Source organism: Canis lupus, chromosome 18, assembly GCF_003254725.2.
Source record: "Canis lupus dingo isolate Sandy chromosome 18, ASM325472v2, whole genome shotgun sequence".
Taxonomy (NCBI): Eukaryota; Metazoa; Chordata; class Mammalia; order Carnivora; family Canidae; genus Canis; species Canis lupus.
Genome location: NC_064260.1, coordinates 14,884,014 through 14,898,929, shown reverse-complemented (window position 1 = coordinate 14,898,929; position 14,916 = coordinate 14,884,014). Strand labels below are relative to the sequence as shown.

At 45.5% G+C, this 14,916-nt stretch overlaps 1 protein-coding gene across 5 annotated transcripts in view; it reads right to left on the bottom strand.

The window, feature by feature from the left end:
* Positions 1–14,279, bottom strand: part of PUS7 (pseudouridine synthase 7) — a 57,188-nt gene extending 42,909 nt beyond the window's left edge. Inside the window, exons 1-6 of one of the 5 annotated variants that reach the window (XM_049096234.1) lie at positions 14,039–14,279; positions 13,333–13,439; positions 6,342–6,499; positions 2,272–2,704; positions 775–859; positions 546–647 (exon numbers count right to left, since the gene is read on the bottom strand). In XM_049096234.1, coding sequence (XP_048952191.1) covers positions 546–647; positions 775–859; positions 2,272–2,704; positions 6,342–6,396 — 675 coding nt within the window. In that variant the 5' untranslated portion in view covers positions 6,397–6,499; positions 13,333–13,439; positions 14,039–14,279. Of the gene's footprint in view, positions 1–545; positions 648–774; positions 860–2,271; positions 2,705–6,341; positions 6,500–13,332; positions 13,440–13,517; positions 13,692–14,038 lie in introns of those variants that run through there. The other 4 variants (XM_049096235.1, XM_049096237.1, XM_049096236.1 and 1 more) reach the window with 4 other exon arrangements.
* Between the last annotated feature and the right edge of the window lie 637 nt (positions 14,280–14,916).

Sequence of the window (14,916 nt, the reverse complement as noted above, 5' to 3'; positions counted from 1 at the left end):
AGGCCATACATCTGACTGTCAGGCTATTGTAGTCCTTTGGCTACAGACACCACGTGACAGAAAGGTCACTCTGCGGTGCCAAACAACACATTTCTTTGTTGATTTGTGGTCATATAAAATTTTCTTTTTTTAAAAAAAAGATTTTATTTATTTATTCATGAGAGACAGAGAGAGAGAGAGAGAGAGAGAGGCAGAGACACAGGCAGAGGAGAAGCAGGCTCCATGCAGGGAGCCCGACCTGGGACTCAATCCTGGGTCTCCAGGATCAGGCCCTGGGCTGAAGGTGGCGCTAAACCACTGAGCCACCTGGGCTGCCCATATAAAATTTTCTTAAAGCAAAAACGTAACTTTTTTTTTGCTTTACTTTATCTGGATACTGGTTACCTGCCACTGATAAGATTTTTAGTGTAATGATCTTTTAGATCAAATACAGCAAGGTCATCCTTTGTTAACTATTGTAATTTTTCTAGTACACAGAGATGTTCACACAAAAAGAAGCAATCAAAACCCTAAAAAATTGTCCCATACATTTTTGTGCTATTTACCTCAATGGCAACACTGGTTTCCTTATTTTTAAAAAGCTGGAGCTCTTCTAAACGCTGCTTTTCTTCAGCTGTCAAAACTGTAAATACATCTTCTGAAGGATCCTTGAAAATGATGAAATTCCCAGTGAGTCACACATAGAATTCAAAGCTGTTACTGCTCTATATTCTTGATTCTCTAGGAAATGCTATTTTATACAGAAAGTGACTTTTGTTGGAGATTTGTTCTTACCTCCTCATCCACTGGGACGGACAAATCATCCAAATGGCTGATCCGTCCATCTTTTCCTATTTCGTGAACAACGAAGTCTGAGTATCTGATGAAAAGGAAAAGCATTAACATTTTACTTCCTATTAATTTTAGGAGAAAGTTTATCAACAGTAAGCCTTGCTGTTGTACAAAACAGGGATTTAGGGCAGCCCCTATGGCGCAGTGGTTTAGTGCCACCTGCAGCCTGGGGTGTGATCCTGGAAACCCGGGATCGAGTCCCACGTGGGGCTCTCTGCATGGAGCCTGCTTCTCCCTCTGCCTGTGTCTCTGCCTCTTTCTGTCTCTATGAATAAATAAAAAATCTTAAAAAAAAAACAGGGATTTAAAAAAAAATCTTCAGTTCAAAGTTCATATGGAGTTATTTTTTTCTAGGTTCTTAATGAATTCTAAGCCACAGCTTGACTTTATATTAGAATGTAAAGAAAAGACCCTCTGAACTTCTAGAACATACTTTCAGAGAAATGCATAAATCAAAGCTTAGTAATGTTACCCTAAGACTATAGGCAGTCCTTACTAGAATGAATCATAAAACATGGCATGGTTAATTAAATTAGAACCCAATAAATCTATCATGAACCAATCTGAAGCTTACCTTTATGCTAAATACTCTACACACTTATTTAAAATCCTCTCAAAAACCCCAAGGTGGTATTAGGATCCATTTTTTGGATGAGGATACTGAGGCTCTGAGTTAAGTAAATGCAGTGACTGGACTAGATTCACAACCAGATCCATGTGTCTCCAAAGACTACCTTTTTCCTACTGTAGATGTGGAACATTCAAGTGAAAGAGTTAAGAATTTATTTATTTATTTTCTTTTTAAAGATTTATTTTTATTTATTCATGATAGACACAGAGAGAGGGAGGCAGAGACGCAGGCAGAGGGAGAAGCAGGCTCCACGCTGGGACTCCAGGATTGCGCCCTGGGCCAAAGGCAGGCGCGAAACCGCGGAGCCACCCAGGGATCCCCAAGAGTTAAGAATTTAAGATCTGAAGACCATTTCAAGAGACAACTTAAAATCATTTAAAATAATTAATGTTAAAGAAGTGAACAGCATTCATTCACATGTTAGCAAGGCATGCCACAAAAAATTATTTGTATTTACTCATTTTATGTTTATGTGGCTTCATCTGACTACTTAGGCAGCTTTCCTCCACCCTATTCCTAGGTGACCATCAATACACAATCCTTAGGGACAGTAAGCTAAACAGAAGAACGTATTATTGTTGGGATGCCTGGGTGGCTCAGCGGTTTAGCCCCTGCCGTTAGCCTAGGGCATGTTCCTGGGGTCCCAGGATAGAGTCCCATATCAGGCTCCCTGCATGGAACCTGCTTTTCCCTCTCCTTGTGTCTCTCATGAATAAATAAAATCTTAAAAAAAAGAACCTATTGTTGATTTCTTTGTAAAGATAAGAACAAATAGAACTAAAATAACTTGACATGTAAATGAAACATACCTTTCTTTCAAGATGCCTGAGAAGCCCTGATGAGAACTTACAAACTTGGTGATGCCAACGTCAAGTTCAGTAAGCCCATGCTTCATCATGTCTGCAAAACTCTCGGCTTCTTCCTCTTCTTCAGCCTCCTCAGAAAGGCCATCTTCTTCCTCTTCTTCCTCTTCTTCCAACTGCACATCAGAGTTCTTTTTACCCTGTCCGGCATTTACAGCTTCAGGTGGCCCAGGCACATGTCCACTGGTGGGTGGAGAGCCGTGCTCCAGCCCGTCCTGACCTGTGGGCAGACAGCTGTCCAAGACTTTCTGTCTTTTTGCCTCCTCAGCTGGGGCCATGCTGTCATTACCTTCGACAGCAAGAGACCCACGTTTCAGGGACACACCAGTCACTTCCGTCATCTCCATTTTTAAGGCTTCAAGAAAACATTTAAGAGAACCTTTTAGGAAGGAAGAGAGAACAGGAATTAATCACTTCTATAAAGAGCTGGGTTTCAGTAGAGGCACAGTTAACTTTGTTCCTAGGTTCCTCAAATTCATTTATTAACACAATTCTTGGGACGCCTGGGTGGCTTAGCGGTCAAGCGTCTTCCTTTGGCTCAGGGTGTGATCCTGGAGTCCCGGGATCGAGTCTTACTCAGGCTCCCTGAGTGGAGCCTGCTTCTCCCTCTGCCTGTGTCTGCCTCTCTCTCTGTCTCTCTTAGGAATAAATAAATAAAATCTTAAAAAAAGAAAAGAAAACAATTCTTTCCCATGCTGGTATATACCTTTGGTGGCACAGAAAAATTCTGCGTAGAATTTGAAACTGTGCATCAAAAACCTTAAAAAAATGTATGCCCTTTGACCCAGAAATGTTACTTTCAGACTATTTTAAGATGATTAAAGTGTTTAACTTTTTTTAAAGTGCATCAAGGTTTAGCTGTAAGGATACTCACCTCAGTGCGTTTATGTTAGCAAAAAACAAAGAACACGATGCCTGGGTTCATAAACTAAACAACATGAACAGAAAGTGGGAAAGGTGGGTATGGGCGGCTGGGGACAACAGAGAGACTTGCTGTTTTTACTGAATGTCATAGTCAGGTCCCTTGAACTTTATTTCACATAGATTATTATCCTTTCAAAAAACTGATTAAATGGGCAGCCCCAGTGGCGCAGCGCTTTAGCTCCGCCTGCAGCCCAGGGTGTGATCCTGGAGACCCGGGATCGAGTCCCACATCAGGCTCCCTGCATGGTACCTGCTTCTCCCTCTGCCTGTGTCTCTGCCTCTCTCTCTCTAGCTGTGTCTCTATGAATAAATAAATAAAATCTTAAAAAACCTGATTAAATAAAAATAGTGCATAAATACACTTACTGACATGAACATATACTCACACCATATTAAAAAAAAGCAAAGGGCATGAGTTGTTTAATGGGTATAGTGTTTCAGTTTTGCAAGATTTCAGTTTGCAAGATTCTAACTCTTTAGAAAGAGTTCTGCATTCTGATTGGACAACAGTGTCAATGTATTGAACACTACTGAACTGTATGTTTAAAAATGGATAAGATGGGGGCACTTAGGTGGCTCAGTCAGTTAAGTGTCTGTCTTTGGCCCAGGTCATGATCTCAGGGTCCTGGGGTTGAGCCCCACATCCGGCTCCCTGCTCAGCAGGGAGTCTGCTTCTCCCTCTGGCCACCCCCCCTTCCACTCCCCCCCACCCCGCTCATGCGCTCTCAAATAAATAAATAAATAAAATCTTATTTAAAAAAAAATGACTAAGATGATTTTACATAGCATGTGTATTTTGCCACAATTTAAACAGCACAGATTATCATTTAACCAGCCAACACACAATGTAATGATGGAAAGTCTAAGAAGCCATACACACTTCCCAGTACTGAGCAGCTTGCCAGAGGGGTAACCTGTAGCAATCAAAATAAATACATTTATCTAATTTGATCTTACTTGATGCTGTTAGTGTAAAAAGGATAAAAGTTTTCCTATGTTAATTATATAGGGAGATGACATAATTAACATGCTAACAAACTTAGTAAACATACTCATAAAGAACATAAATGAGCAGAAAATTAATATTCTAAGGTTCCCCAAGGTCTAGTTAACAAGAAACCCAACTACAGAAGCATCTACAGCAGAATAATTACAATGAACTAAAGTTTAAGAATCCACATCTGTGGGGTTCCTGGCTGGCTCAGGAGGAGCATGCAACTCTTGATCTCAGGGTCATGAGTTTGAGCTCCACGCTGAATATAGAGATTAAATATATACGTGTGTGTGTGTGTGTGTGTGTGTGTGTGTATATATATATATATAGAAAGACTCCAGATTTGATCTTGCCTCATTGTCAAAAATCCAAAATGGAAAGTAAAGAAAAAGACAAATACATGCACAAAATGAAAGGAAAAAGGATGACGGTGACCAAAAACAAAAACGAGAGAAAGAGAAAAAAGATAAGAATGATGCTAGTAAAATCATTTTCCTTTGAAAGACAAAAAATTTAAATAAAGAAAACGAAAGAAATCAAGAAACCAGACCAGAAGTAGACCATAACTAGTTACACAAAATCACCTCTAACTCAAATAAGAAGAGCACCTGGGGGCTCAGCGGTTGAGCATCTGCCTTCAGCTTAGGTCGTGATCCTGGGGTCCTGGGATCAAGTCCCGCATTGGGCTCCCCCAGGGGCCTGCTTCTCCCTCTGCCTGTGTCTCTCATGAACAACAAAAAATAAATAATAATAATCCTAACAAGAAAATATTTATTCCTTATCTGTTCTAAGCAAAGTATATAAAAAAAAGAATGCTGGTTTGTGAAATGCCGATGCTATTTTATGCTCACTTTTTATCACCAAAGCTGTCCTCACAAAGCCCATATGCCAGGGAGGGAGATACAAAGGGCATGGGGGTGTCACTTGGGGACTATGGAAACACACAGAAGACCTCAGAGGGTACTGGTGGGGAGGGTGTCAGAACCTCTTTCCTTTAAAAAAAAAAAAAGATTTTATTTATTCATGAGAGACACAGATAAAAGGCAGAGATACAGGTAGAGGGAGAAGCAGGCTCCATGCAAGGAGCCCGACGTGGGACTCGATCCCAGGACCCTGGGGTCACGCCCTGAGCCGGAGGTGGATGCTCAACCGCTGAGCCACCCGGGCGTCCTGAGGACGCCTTTCCTAATGGAAGACCAGAAATGAACACCTGAGCCAAGTTTTGAGGATCAGGAAAGGTCGCAGAAAGCAGGGCGGAGGCTATCTGGGGCAGGAGGCGGAATAGCATGTGCAGACACAGAGGCATGAGCGAGCAAGGAGCACTGGGAGAGGCCCAAGGAGCTCATCCCACCTGGTGGAGGGTAAAACACACAATGAGAGAGTCTGGAACTAAAGCCAGGGAGTGGGCAGATGGCACACCAGGAAGAACGCAGGGAATTCCATCTTGAAAACCAAACCAGCACTGGACGTGTGAGCTAGAAAGATTCTGCAGCACCTCTTCAAAGAGAAACTAGGGTCCGCTGGAAGACTAGGTAAGAGGGTGCAGCCGAGGGGCGCCTGGCTGGCTCCGAAGAGCATGTGGCCCTTCATCTCGGGCCTGTGAATTTCAGTCCCCCATGTTGGGTGTAGAGATGACTAAAAATAAATAAATAAATAAAACTTAAAGACGGATTAAAAAAAGAGAGAGAAAGAATATATAGCTGAAATTGAGCCAAGAAATTAATACAACATGATCTAAAGCTGAGGCAAGGGCGACAGAAAGGAAGTTTGGATTCAGGGACATTTAGGAGGTGGTGGAAACAAGACTGGATGGCAAATATGGGCAGAAAGAGGAAACACTCCAAGATGACTCAGATTTTCTGCTTCAGGGACCTGAGAGGACAGGGGAGCTCTTCCTGCCACAGAAACCCCAGGCAGAGAATCAGGTGGTAGGAGAAGTCCACCTACGGTTCTGGGGTGTTGCAGGTACCTAAAGACACCCCGAAGCCAGGCACTACACTATGTTACACATACTCTTACCCCAAGCCTGCGACGGCTTCCCAATGACAGTACAAGGCTCCCAGCTGGCATGCCAGGACCCACTAGGAGATCCTCATACCTTTCCAGGCCTGGATTCTCAGCAGAGAGGAAAGCACAACCAGTAATAGCCACATCCGCAGCCTGGCTCAGGGACTGTATGGTCAGCAGGATGTCTACCTCCTTCCCAGAATGCAGAGGGTTCATCACGCTACTTCTTGAAAACCAACGGTCAGAAGCCTTGATGGAAACATCAATTATTTCCTCTGCAGAAATGTCTGCAATGTCCTGCTCTGGCACCGCCCGTCATCTAGTGACCCATATCATTATCTTCCACATGCCTCCAACAATGCAGGCCCAGCCCCAAAGCTACCTGTCTCCTGCCTGACTGCTCATGAGATCTCTCCAGTGGGAGCTTCTCCATACCTGTTTCAGGGCACCCTGGCCTCACCCGTCCTTCAGGACTCATCCGAAGGCCATAATGAGTCCTAACTCTTGTGCCCTCCTCTCTATTAACTCTACATCTTCCCATTTTTTTTTTATTTTTTTTATTTTTTTTATTTTAAAAAAAAATTTTTTTTTAATTTACTTATGATAGTCACACACAGAGAGAGAGAGAGAGAGAGAGGCAGAGACACAGGCAGAGGGAGAAGCAGGTTCCATGCACCGGGAGCCCGACATGGGATTTGATCCCAGGTCTCCAGGATCGCGCCCTGGGCCAAAGGCAGGCGCCAAACCGCTGCGCCACCCAGGGATCCCTACATCTTCCCATTTTACTTCCCTTCATCTGCACTACCACGTGGACTCCTAGGTACCATGATTTTTTCCCTCTTTGGCCCAAGGAAGTTAATTTGAGTTTCTGCTCTTCATCTGTAGAATGGGAATGACATGTGCACCAGAGGGCTGCCATGAAGATGAAATGAAATGACAAAGCAGTTAGCGTAGCCATAGCAGGAACAAAACAAACTCAAGCAGATTCTTTGAGAATATTACTTCTTTTGTACATGCCAGAGAATTCAGAGTGGTGTAATAGGCATTGATAGATATTCTGTAGACTTCCTGGAACAGGTGCTGAAACTGTTCTCTGCCTACAGAGATCAAAGACACACTAAGAAGCGTATCTCTAAGGAAACAGTAGACTTGGACAACCAATTATCACAAATGGCCACAAGCATCACAAAAAATAGACCACCAGCCACACTGCCTGGCCCTGAAAGCACACGCTACTATCTGTGAAGTGTTCTTACTGAATGGAACTTGATGTTGAATTGGCAGATTAGATGGCATGCAGGGATGGAAGAAGTCAAATATCACCACAGGGAAGGAGGCAGCAAAATTCTGAATGTGGGAAACTCTACAAGGACAAAGACAGTTCCTTCAACTAATAAATAACAAGGGGAAAAAGAGGGAGAGGCACTTACAGGTAAACTTACAAAGTAATGCAATGAGTGGATCCTTCTTTAAACAAATCGACTATTCTTTAAATAAACAAATAAATAAACAAACAAATAAATAATAAAATAATAAAATAAAATAATAAAATAAAATTAAAAAGGGCAGCCCAGGTGGCTCAGTGGTTTAGCGCCGCCTTCAGCCCAGGGCATGACCTGGGATTGAGTCCCACATTGGGCTCCGTGCATGGAGCCTGCTTCTCCCTCTGCCTGTGTCTCTGTCTCTCTCCCTCCCTCTCTGTGTGTCTCTCATGAATAAATAAAATATTTAAAAAATATTAAAAAATAATAATAAAAAATAAACAAGTGGACTATTAAAAAAAGTGTTGGGCAGTCCGGGCGGCTCAGTGGTTTAGTGCCGCCTTCCGCCCAGGGCGTGATCCTGGAGACCCAGGATCAAGTCCCACATCGGGCTCCCTGCATGGAGCCTGCTTCTCCCTCTGCCTATGTCTCTGCCTCTCTCTCTGTATGTCTCTCATGAGTAAATAAATAAAATCTAAAAAAAACAAAAAAAAAAGTGTTGGACTCAATCAGGGATACAAAAATACCAGGGATACTTGATGACATTAAGGTAGTACTGTCAACTTTTTTTTTTTTTTTTGGAGGGAGAAAGCAAGAAAGCATGAGCATGTGTGAGCATGAGGGGAGGTTTGAGAGCATGCAGAGGGAGAGAGAATCTCAAGCACAGTCCTCGCTTAGAGCCTGACACTGGACTCGATCCCATGGCCCTGAGACATTGACCTGAGCCGAAATCAAGAATAGACAAGAGTTGGACATTTCACCGACTGAGTCACCTAGGTGCCCCAGTACTGTCAACTTTTTAAGGTGCAATTATGTTGCTGTGGTTACATTTAAAAATAGAATCCTTATGTTTCAGGGATACAAACTGAAATATTTATGGTTGAAAAATTATGAAGTCTGGAATTTGCTTCAAAATAATTTACCAGTGGTGAATGGAAGTGGAGCAGGTATAGACTTGAAACGAGGCAGGTAATTACTGAGTGGTGGGAACATGGGGAGGTTACCACATCTACTTTGAGCTTTTAACTTTAAGAAATTTCAAACAAGGGATCAAGTCCCACATCAGGCTCCCTGCGTGGAGCCTGCTTCTCTCTCTGCCTATGTCTCTGTCTCTGTGTCTCTCATGAATGAATAAATAAATAAAATCTTTTTAAAAAAAATTTCAAACATACAAATATAAAGAGATATACAAACTAGTAGTCTGTTTGATCCAACCACCGATTTTTTTCCATTCTTGTGTTCTGCTCCCTCCCATCACTTGTTCTTCAAACTGGTCCCAAGACCCTATCTCTTCTACCCTCACTTCTTCAAATGTCCCAAACCACAATACCTGTTAGCCACCACTCAACACTCTTGCTCACTGGTCCTGCTCCAGAAGTCTCATTAAACCCCAAGCAAGTACCAATCCCACTGTCTAAACCTGTGCTCCTGGTTGCTGCTGGAGAAAACCACACCAGGTCAGGGGAGTTCCTCTCTTATGACAGCCATCCCTGGTCACTACAGTCTTCTCCAAGTCCTGCTTGCCATTCACAAAGAAAATGGGGAGCCTCTGACAGACACATTTCGTTCCGGCATATTCACAAGACCATTTCCTAAATATTGCAACCCCTTTGAAAGAAGTCCACAGTCATTCTAACACTCACTCACTCCTTCATCCCCTCAACAAACACTCACCACACACCCACACCAGGCGTTGTTCCAGGCACTCTGAAGAGCCGCTGCAGCAACTCAAGCTAACGCCCTGCCAGGGAGGAGCTAACATTCAGTGCAAGACCTGGCCTCTGCCTCCAACACACCACTGAAATGGTTTAAGTTCAGCAGTGGCTTCCTTGTGCCAAAACCACAGCCACTCAATCTTGGCTCTGAGTGACGTCTTTTTCCAACTGGACATGGTTCACTGCTTAGCTTCCTTGAAACTGTTTTGACTCCTTGCTTTTCTCCTGCTTCTCAGAGTGCTCTTCTCCCTGTCTTGTCTCATGCTCCTTAAATGTGGGGATCTCTAAGCTTCCTATCCCAATCTTGTTCCCTGCTTACTCCCACATTTTTCCAGCCAAGATCCATCTCTGACTTCCTTCTGGCTTTGTTTGGGGGCCCAAAGCAACAGTAAGGACAGCTAAGCAGTTGCAGAGCGTGCAGAGTGAACTCGCTGAAGCCTCTCTTCAACCCTGCGGCTCAGGGATCAGGAGCATCCCCAGAGATTACACAGCTGCTCCAGTTTACCCAGCCGGGAAGGGCTGAATCAAATGCTCAAATTCAACATGCCCTAAACTGAGCTCATCTCTTCCCACCACCAGCACACATCTTTTGTGCATGTTTAGACTGCACTTCTCACCTCAGGGGATGTTGCTGCCACCAACTACTAGTCACCTAAGTTGGAATATGGTTGAAACTCCAACTCCTTGCTCCCCTCTATGCCCACACCAATGGTTTCATGAATAAAATTCTAGAAAGTTTACAAGAGCACTGTTATGCCTACCATCCCTGGAATGAGAGTATAGGCCAACCATGCATATAAAGTATCACCCACTGGCTTCAACCCCATATAGATTCTGCTGTTTACTATACGTGGGTCACTTCCCCTCTACGCTGGGGTTTCTCTGTAAAGCAGAAAAATGATGACTTGCTCAAAGGTTTGTAATAACTATTTTTTTTTAATTTTATTTATTTATTCATGAGAGACACAGAGAGAGAGGCAGAGACACAGGCCGAGGGAGAAGCAGGCTCCATACAGGGAGCCTGATGCAAGACTCGATCCCAGGACCTGGGGATCACGCCCTGGGCCCAAGGTGACACTAAACCGCTGAGCCACCCAGGGATCCCTGTAATAACTGTTTCTTTCTTTCTTTTTGTATTTTTATTTATTATTTTTTTTGAAATAGCTTTTTCTATTCAACTGTTGGTCATTAATATTTATTACGGATGATTTACACAGCAGAACTGTATCGCTGAGTCTGGGGAAAACAAAGCTTCTTATGCTTCTTTTGTTCTCTGGGCTAATGATTAAACATGGTTTCCTCCTTCAAATACCATTTAATTTTAAGAGACCCTCACAGCACTGCCAACAGCACTAAATAAATGGGCCTTTAATATTTTCTGGCAGGCTTTTTCTTGATACTTGAGGACACTTGCCCAAAATCTTTTTCTTGTTATATTTAACTGTAAAGACAAGCTCATTAACTAATCTCACTTTTGTGTTTCAAATTAAATTATAGTTTTCATTTGTTTTAGCAAATGGCTCTATCACACATTAATTATTAAAGTATACATAGCACCAATGATTAGAGATCTGTTAATATATATTTTGCTAAGTTTTTTCAGTGGGCTTAGAACCCAAAAACATATTTACACAACAGCTGTGCAAACTTCTGGACCAAGAAAGAGAGAACTCAAATTAGTATCGTTTTCACGAGCAAGAACTATATAAAAGCGAAGAATAAAATGCAGTAATTTTTAAATGAGAGGAAGGGAGCAGATCGAGGAACCTAAGAGGCTGGGAAGAATTCAATCAGAAAGATAAAACCACTCTGACTGCCCCAGTATGATTTTCCTAATAAAATTAGTTTTGGGGACACCTGGGTGGCTCAGCGGTTGAGCATCTGCCTTCAGCTCAGGGCGTGATCCTCAAATCCAGGATAGAGTCCCACATTGGGGTCCCTGCATGGAGCCTGCTTTTCCCTCTGCCTGTGTCTCTGACTCACTCTCTGTCTCTCATGAATAAATAAATAAAATCTTAAAAAAAAAGAAAAAGGAAAAAAATCAGTTCAGCATTCAGGAAAATCCAAATATACATATTCGGGCAGCCCGGGTGGCTCAGGGGTTTAGGGCTGCCTTTGGCCCAGGGCATGATCCTGGAGACCCGGGATCAAGTCCCACGTCTGGATCGAGTCCCATGTCTGGATCAAGTTCCCTGTCAGGCTCCGTGCATGGAGCCTGCTTCTCCCTCTGCCTGTGTCTCTGCCTCTCTCTCTCTCTCATGAATAAATAAAAAATCTTAAAAAAAACAAACAAACCCAAATATGCATATTCAAGCACTGTATCTCAAAGCTGTAAAAACATGACTGGCTTTTTAAAAGGGGGGGCTCAGTGGTTGAGTGTTTGCCTTTGACTCAGGTAGTGATCCCAGGGTCCTTGGATCGAGTCCAAGTTCCAGTCCCCGCATCATGCTCCCCACAGGGAGCCTGCTTCTCCCTCTGCCTATGTTTCTGCCTCTCTCTTTCTCTGTGTCTCTCATGAATAAATACATAAAATCCTTAAAATAAATAAATAACAATCAAAAAAATAAAGAGGGGAGGAAGGTGGGAGGTCCAGTTTCATGAGTTTTTAATGGTACTTTAAAAAATGTTTTTAAAGAAATGGTATGCTGCACAAATACATGATCCAGAATAGTAATCACAGTCAAGTAATGTAGACCAGAAGCTTGATTCTACAGCCAAGAAGAGAAAGAAGCTACTGGTACCCATGAACTTCAAAGTTCTACACAATCTGTTGAGGGGAGTAATAAAACAATGGGGTTTTGTATCTTTTATATTCCAAATGACCCAAATGAGATTAGGAATATTACAATTTGGGGATCCCCAGGTGGCTCAGCAGTTTAGTGCCACCTTCGGCCCAGGGTGTGATCCTGGAGACTCGGGATCGAGTCCCATATCAGGCTCCCTGCATGGACCTGTTTCTTCCTCTGCCTGTGTCTCAGCCTCTGTGTGTGTGTGTGTGTCTCATGAATAAATAAATTTAAAAAAAAGGAATATTACAATTTAAAAAATACTTTAAAATCTTTTTCATTAGGATATTAGATTCACCGATAAGCTTCCTTTACACCCATGACACAAAAAAGTTTAACATATTCAAAATTGTACTACAACACTGATAATCCCTTAACATTATTTCCTGCAAGATGAACATCTGAACAAAAAAAAGGTGTATCAGTCTGAATCCTATGTTTAGAATACTACTTCCAATTTTTAAATGCATCCACCCCCTGCAAACTGTCAATAATCCCTCTGGGTCACAATAAACAGCACTTTCTTCAGGACAGAGCGCACACTATACTCTAACATGCAAAATCATGAAGTCCATTAGGTTCATTCATTCCACAAATATTTGTGCACCCTTTATGAGTGTGGCACTATTCTAGGCACTGGGGAAAAAGGGACAATTTCTTGCCCTCACTAAGCTTACATTTATTTATAAGGATGCATCAATAAATAATAATCTCAGAAACATGCACGCATCAATAAGGCAGTGCAAAGGGAAGGGGAGGATGAGGGGTGCTCTTTAACGAAGCATTTCTAAGAAGGTGTCCTTTGAGAGAGGACCTGAAGGAAGAACTAGACACGAAAAGGTATGGATGAGAGTTCCAGGCAGTGGGACCGCATGTAAAGGACCTGAGGCTAGAGCAATCTTAGTAAACAGACCAGCTGGACTGAAATCTCTCTCTCCTACTTGGGGGCAAAACCCATGTTTTATCAATACCTGTATCGCTCCTGCCTCTACCAAGAGATACGTTCAAAAGGAATTGTTAATATATACAGACTGCTGGCTACTTGCCTAACGACTGAACAAAATCCCTGCCTATGCATCCCCTTTTCAGTATGAGCGTACCCGCTGATTTTTGACTGATCACTCAATTCTCAAAGCATCCCCAAACCAGTGGGGCATGGCTGTTTTCACAGATGATTGGAGACTTGAAACAAAAGCCCTTCGTAATCCTGTAGAAAAAAAGAGAAAAGAAAAGTGGTCTGACCACCGGATCGGAAATTTGACAAACGAAACTCAACAAATCCTACCTCCCGGCAGGCGCTAGTGACCCAGGCGCTAAGGCTCAGGCTTTGCTACACCCCCGCGCAGGGCAGGCGGTGGGGACTCGGCGCCGCTGAGTTTGAACACGCACCGCGGCGGCGCCTCGGGTGCAGGGCTGGAGGCTCCCACGGGGCGTGCGGCGGGCTCGCGGCGCGTAATCGCGGATGCAAACGCGGCCGGCACGTGGGCGCCCCCCAGCCCCGGAGCTGCAAGGGCTCGGGGCCCGGCGCGGCTTCCTCCCGGCCCGCGGGCACAGGACGGCAGGGAGCGCCCGGCGTGGGTGCGCGGCCGGCGGGCGGCGCGGGGAGGCGGGAGCGCGCGGCGCCCCCTGCCGACCGGCCCGGCCCCCCGGGAGCGGACTCGGGCTCCCGCCGCGCCCCCGCGGGCTCGGTCCGTCACGGAGGCGCCGCGGGCTCGGGACGCCTTCCCGGGGCGCACGGCCGCTCGGGGCGGGGCCCTGGGGCCCGACCGCGGAGCCCGGGCGGCTGCGGCGAGGCGGCGCACTTACCCGGGGCCTGCGAGCGCGGGCGCGGCGCGGGCCGGGCGGCGAGGCGGGGCGAGCGCGGCTCCCGGCGCAGGAGGGCGGCGGCGGCCAGTCGGAGGAGCCGGCCGCGGGGGCGCCCCGGCACAGGCAGCGGCAGCAGCGCCGCCAGCGCGCAGAGCCCGGAGCGCGCGTGGGCCCGCCGGCGGCCGAGCCCTCACACGTGCCGCGCAGCGACGCGCCGCCGCCAGTCGGCCCCGCCCCCGCGCAGGCCCCGCCCCCGCCAAGCCCCGCCCCACGTAGGCCCCGCCCCCGCCAAGCCCCCGCCCCCCGCGTCCCCGCGCCTCGGGGAGGGGCGGGGAGGCGAGGCTCGGAGCTTTGCCGCGCGCTGCAGGGAGCGGGCTCCCCGCCGCCCTCCCTCCGCGCCTCCCCGGGCGAGCAGTGATCGCCTCGTGCACCGGAGCCCGTCAGACCGTCCCGGGGACGGCGCAAGTGGCGGTGGCCGGACGACGTTCGGTGTACTTTGACGGAGGTTTCTTCCGCACGCTACGGCCCTTTCGTGTAGCCCTCCGCACGCCGCGGCCTGGAAAGGACTCCGGGGACTGTATTGTTCTATATATAATTCCTTCAAAGTGCAGAGAATCCGAGAGAACTGTTTTCCCACTTCTGCTTGACGGTTCCTCAGTGGGATCTGCTTCGGGAAAACTGATCAAGTTTGTGCTTCTGTGTGAAGAACACTCCTATCCATCGCTGTTTCCGTGCTCTTCAAATAGCACACGTTTCACTACCAAATCCAGGCCTCTGATAGCTTTTGCACTTTTAACATTTTGCCAAATCTCAATCCTCAGTGGAAAACCTGCGTGTTACTTCAAGGTCGCTTTTTTAATTGCGGTAAAATGCACACA